This window comes from Poecilia reticulata, linkage group LG6 (genome assembly GCF_000633615.1).
Source record: "Poecilia reticulata strain Guanapo linkage group LG6, Guppy_female_1.0+MT, whole genome shotgun sequence".
Lineage (NCBI taxonomy): Eukaryota > Metazoa > Chordata > Actinopteri > Cyprinodontiformes > Poeciliidae > Poecilia > Poecilia reticulata.
In genome coordinates, this window is record NC_024336.1 from 4,194,581 (window position 1) to 4,199,987 (window position 5,407).

Genomic DNA, 5,407 nt, shown 5'->3' on the forward strand with positions numbered 1-5,407 from the left:
TTATTATTATTATTGTTATCATTATTGTTGTTGTTGTTCTTGTTATTATTAGTTTCCAGCTAAAACGTGAAGAAAGTGACAACTTTGCCGAAACATATTGTTTGAGMTTTCACAATGTCCRTAGTTCCCTATGCGCGTGCTTTTCTCAGTGCTCAGCACGAGCACGCGCGTATTTTGCCGCGTGGGCGGGGCAGAGCGGCAAGAAGACGCCGGGGGAACCGTATCTGATGGCGAAACGCGGATTGACGTAACACCGGCAACGCCATCAGAGCAACACTGCAGAAACGCACGATAGGTGTAGCACCCAAAAACCAACCATGATCCCAGCCACAGAGAGCAAAACTGCCACTTACGATCGCAGACGAGTCGACCAAACCCAAGCGCTCCGACAGCTATGTAGCCGCCGACCGTATCAACAGTGGGAGAAACAAAGACGCACACACCTCRCAGCGGCCTGCCCAACTATAAAGGCGTTCGCCCCGCCCACCAATCAACGGTGCCCGGTGCACAGAGTGGGGGAGGGTGGAACACCATCCTACCACATAACTTTAATTTWAAAAAAATCTCTCCATATTTGTTAAAGCTGTCACCATGTCGTGACAGTTTGTTATGAGACACATAATCTGTGAAAACAATCGATCTTTTCCACCTCCTTCCTGAACTACTATTGCTAGCTAAAGTAATGCACCGTTCTGACCAAAAGGGTCAACACTGTCTTTAGTTTTAGTTACTATCCAAAACTAATTATCCCAATGTGGTAAATTATGTATTGACTATATTCTTTAATAACTGAAGCCAATTTCACTCAGGCTCAATTAATCACCATTATCTGCAGAATCAATACATTTTAAAAAGTTATACAYGAAGGCCCTGATTTGGAGGCAATGTTTGGATCCACAAATATAAGAGGCTGCCCACAAATAGTTTAAATTTCACACAGTTGTATTTTAGTTTTTAAGTAATTTAATCTCAAAACAATAAGGAAAATGTTGCATGTGAAATCTGCATTATGGGGCTTTGGATGACTGAATGTTGTTAGTCAACTTAAGTGATGTAGTACAAAAAATAGTAATTTTCTAAATTAAATAATTACTGCAAGTAACTATTTTAGTAACTATAAGAGCAACTAAGCATAAATAACTTTTGCAGTTTATAGTTACTGAAATTGAGTGTTTCATAAATGTCTCCTCTCCTCATTTAGTTAGTTTTCTGTTTAGAGCTCAKGCCACCAAAAAGTTCCACTCTCCTGATTTGTGTCCTTTTCATGTATTGTGGAAAGGATACAACTTTAAAGTAATCCAACTCTGACTTCACTTTCTCAAACTTTGTCAGATTAGAACATCACTATGCTAAGCCCCATGTGGTTAGCAAAAAGAATTTTGCTTAGACTTCAAATATTTGAACACCAATGATCCCCAAAAGTTGTTCTATCTCAAATGAATGTTGCCCAATGAAAATGTCAGACTAATGAAAAGTTTATGAACTACTCCAATTGATTTTATGAAGGAGACTGGCTTCAGATTTTATCTATATATCCCCAAATAATTCAAAAGCCAGATCAAGAATAATTGAGAAAACAAGTTAATAAAAATAATATAAACATAAATAGAAAGGATCTTCTCTGGTCATCTTTTAGAAGTTTGCTGGATCTTCTCACTGATTTCTGTTTTTGTACCTGATTCTTCTTTGGTTCTACAATGTCTGCTTCACTTATTTATCAAGCACAAAGAGCCTAATAGTCAAGAACTTAGATTCTAATAAATAGTTTAATTTCATTTTACAATAAAGACAGGAAAGGTCCATTTACCAATGCACTTCCAGAGGCATGACTTGGTCCAGAAATACTAATATGGACCTGACAGGAAATGAGTTAAGAGTATCTAAAGACAGAGACCCCTTCACTTTAAGATCTTCTCTTTGAAAGATGTCTTACTCCTTGAAAGGAGTTGAAAAAGTTATTTCAGCTGTACATTAAAAACAGGTAGACTAATAACACACCTGTCTAGAGTTGCTTTTGAGACGCAATCAATGAAACATTACCGTCTACATCTATAATGTATGTTATTAATATACATTATTGTATATCAATACATATGTATTGATATTACATAGCAATAATCTCATATGTAATAATAGCACTTGACAAAATGTAATGTTTCAGTTGACTGTGTTCTATGACTTTGTATTTTTATGTTTTTATAATGTAAAGCACTTTGAACTGCCTTGTTGCTGAAATGTGTTATATAAATAAAATGTGATTGATTGATTCTTCTTTAACAGCCATTTATGTGTGATTGAATTGAAAATCTTGTTTTCGGTAAAGTGCCTCAAGATGACATTTGTTGTGAATTACTGGTGTACTAATAAACTGAATTGAATTGACTTTAATCATTAGAGTTTATTAACTTGATCTTACTGAATAATAGAAACATTTCAGACCACCTTATTAGGTTGATCTGGTGGGGGGGTTTTAATCTCTACCCTAATCAACATTCAAAACTTAATCCAAGAGTTGTGAAATGACAACATGTGGAGGACTCCTGCTCTGGGTTCATGATTCAACAAAAAGAAAAAAAATTGGACAAAAATAACATGAATGGAAGAGTTCTAAGTCCAAAACGACTGTTGACTTGTACTGTATATGATGACACCAAAGAGTCTGCATGAAGAAAAACCTTGAAACAAGACTTTGGAGTGGTCTAGTTAAAGTCTTGACTTAAATCCAGTAAGGAGGCCATAGTGCAACAGTGAATTGGTCATTCATGCTGTAGGGCACAACCAGTTCTAAAGTTAAGGGAGCAATTACTTTTTCAGTCAGGATGGCATGGATACATTTTTTTTATTGTTAAATGAATTGGTCATTTTAAAAGTTTGGATGCAATTGGATTATGTTTTTGCGTGATAGAAATGACCTGTTTTATTTTTTGAAACATTAAAGAGTGAAGAAACAAAAACAGAAGAAATGCTGATGAGGTCAATTCAATTAAAAAATACTTTATAATTCTCCAATTCCCTTTACAGACTCCTTACAGATGGTGACGGCTGTGGGCAGGAAGGATCTCCTGTAGCCGTCAGTATTACAGCAAGCCTAAAAAAAACCCTAATCTTTGTTGTATGAGTCTTATCCAGGGGATGCTCAACGTGGTTCTCCGTGTTCCTTAATTTGTTACACATCTTTTTTAAAAACCCTCCTGTTGTCCTCATTTTCAGTGTATAGGGAAAATACATACAAATCTCGGTCATTTTGACCCGAGGACAACAGGAGGGTTTTAAACAATCATCTCCAGAGCCTCCAGAACAGTCTGCAGGACAGAATCACATTCTGGTTTCATCAACAATCATCTCCTGTGTTTTGTTCAAATTCAAGATGAGATGATCGTTTCCACACCATGAGTTAAGACTGTCCACCAGCTCTCTGTACTCAGCTTCCTGTTCATCTTTGATAAACCAGTCAGCTGCTGAATCATCTGAGTATTTTTGTATATGTCAGGACTCTGACTGTTGGAGATCTGAAATGAGCAGGGTGTAAAGGAATGGTGAGAGTACAGTTCCCTGTGGTGCTCCGGTGCTGCTGACCTCCTGATTACACACACACAGTTCTTCAGTCTCATAAACTGGACTGTCTCTGTTCAGTTCTAATTGATGCTGCACCTTGAAATGTGAAATATTTGAGGCAGATTATTTAGTAAATCAAAGGAAGCTTGGCTAATTTGCTAAATGTCTTAAAATACAGTCCCTTACATGTAATTGACAGCTTGGAGGGATTTCACATAAATGCCTCAAAGGTTACAATTTGGCATGTCCTTAAAGTCACCTGCAGCACTTATTTGAAATGAACTCTGCATCATGCATCATGTGTTGCATGCTCACTCACCTGGCCACAGGGTGCACATCCACAGCACAAGAACGTGGTGATAATCCATGAGTTGCTCTCAAGGACAAACAGTGATGAATGGAGTAAGAATAAGCACGTCTCATCCCAGGGTGGATTGTTCACTGTGCTGCTCTGATGGGAGACAGACGGGGCAGAACAGAGTGGAAGAGAAGGAGGAGGGGCTCACACAGACAAGTTCTCTAAATGGCCCTACACTTTACCTCCTCTCTTTCAAAAGTTAGCTTTAATGTCTGTGGTGCTACAAAAACAGGAAACTCCTCCAACTGTCTGTGATTCAGCTCACTGTGCTTAAGACCAGATGTGCCTCAATGTAACCTGTTAAAGGACTTTTTTTTCTTGCTCAGTCTGTGAACAATAGGCTACACTCTCTGAAGGTCTGGTACTCTTATCAACTCCCTAAAAACCCAATTTGCAAAAAAATCCAGTTTGTATGATTTCCCATTTTTAAATGGCATAAAAAATAAATAGATTTTTAAGTTCAGTGCGATGCAAAAGATTCCTGTGCCAGTTAACCTTAGACTGTACTTGAATTAAAATGTGTGAAATATTTCTTATGTGCAATGCATACACTCAGCAGAAGTGGGCTTAAAGTCCTGTCTGAAATGGACAACTATTTTGTAAAATTCACTGTTTGCATGTTTCTGTCCTTCCCTTTGGGTATCTGCTGCTTCTAAAAAGAGCCAAGAGCCCCCAAAAGAAACAACAACAAAACAAACAAACAAACAAACAAAAAATCCAGCCATCAAGTAAATGTTCTGCTGGTCAGAACATTTACTTGACCAGGTTGTCAAACAGCTGACGGTCTGGTCAGTTGTTTCAGATGGACTGAACCAGGTTCTGGTTCTCCTTGAGGTTTCATCCTGTTAAAGGGGACATTTTACTCCCCACTGTCACTACATGCATGCTCAGCATGAGGGATTGCTGAAAAGTCAACAAGACAACTCTCTACTGTCGCTATGTTTGCAGTGACAGTAGACAGGAGGAAACTGCTCGCCTTCCTTAGATAAATCTTTTTAAACTCCTTTCAGTAATGAATTTGACTTACTGTATTGCTTGATACAATCAGTTGGAATGTATACACCAGTAGTGCCCAAAGTTGAGGGCCACATCCTGCATGTTTTAGTTCTGTCCCTGGTGGTAGGTAGTAACAACTTCCTCAGCCATGTCAGCATGAAAAGACTTTCTTGTAAAGTGCCTCAAGACAGCATTTGTTGTGAAATGGTGCAATATAAATAATTTGAATTGAAATTGGATAAGCACCTGATATTTTTCCAAAGGAACTTATGTCACATATCATTCTAGCTTGTCAAATGTCAGCACATTCTGACATAATGTAAGTAGTATCCATATCTTTATTATATTGTTGTTATATTAAAATTATATTTTGGTAACTGTATTAATTTCTTCATAACTGAGGATACCCCCRTAATTTTATGTTCCTTATGATCAATTATGATAAATAAAAAATATATCTTGTCTTATTTGCTTCCATAAAACACAGCAAGCTGCATG

General features: G+C 37.6%; 1 protein-coding gene across 4 annotated transcripts in view; it reads right to left on the bottom strand.

Moving 5' to 3' along the window:
• The window catches only part of LOC103465763 (integrin alpha-11-like), a 127,400-nt gene extending 122,857 nt beyond the window's left edge, over positions 1-4,543 (bottom strand). For 2 of the 4 annotated variants that reach the window (XM_008410892.1, XM_008410891.2), the window contains exon 1: positions 3,875-4,541. In XM_008410892.1, the coding sequence (XP_008409114.1) occupies positions 3,875-3,923 (49 nt within the window). In that variant the 5' untranslated portion in view covers positions 3,924-4,541. Of the gene's footprint in view, positions 1-3,874 lie in introns of all 4 variants that reach the window. The other 2 variants (XM_008410895.1, XM_008410893.2) reach the window with 2 other exon arrangements.
• Between the last annotated feature and the right edge of the window lie 864 nt (positions 4,544-5,407).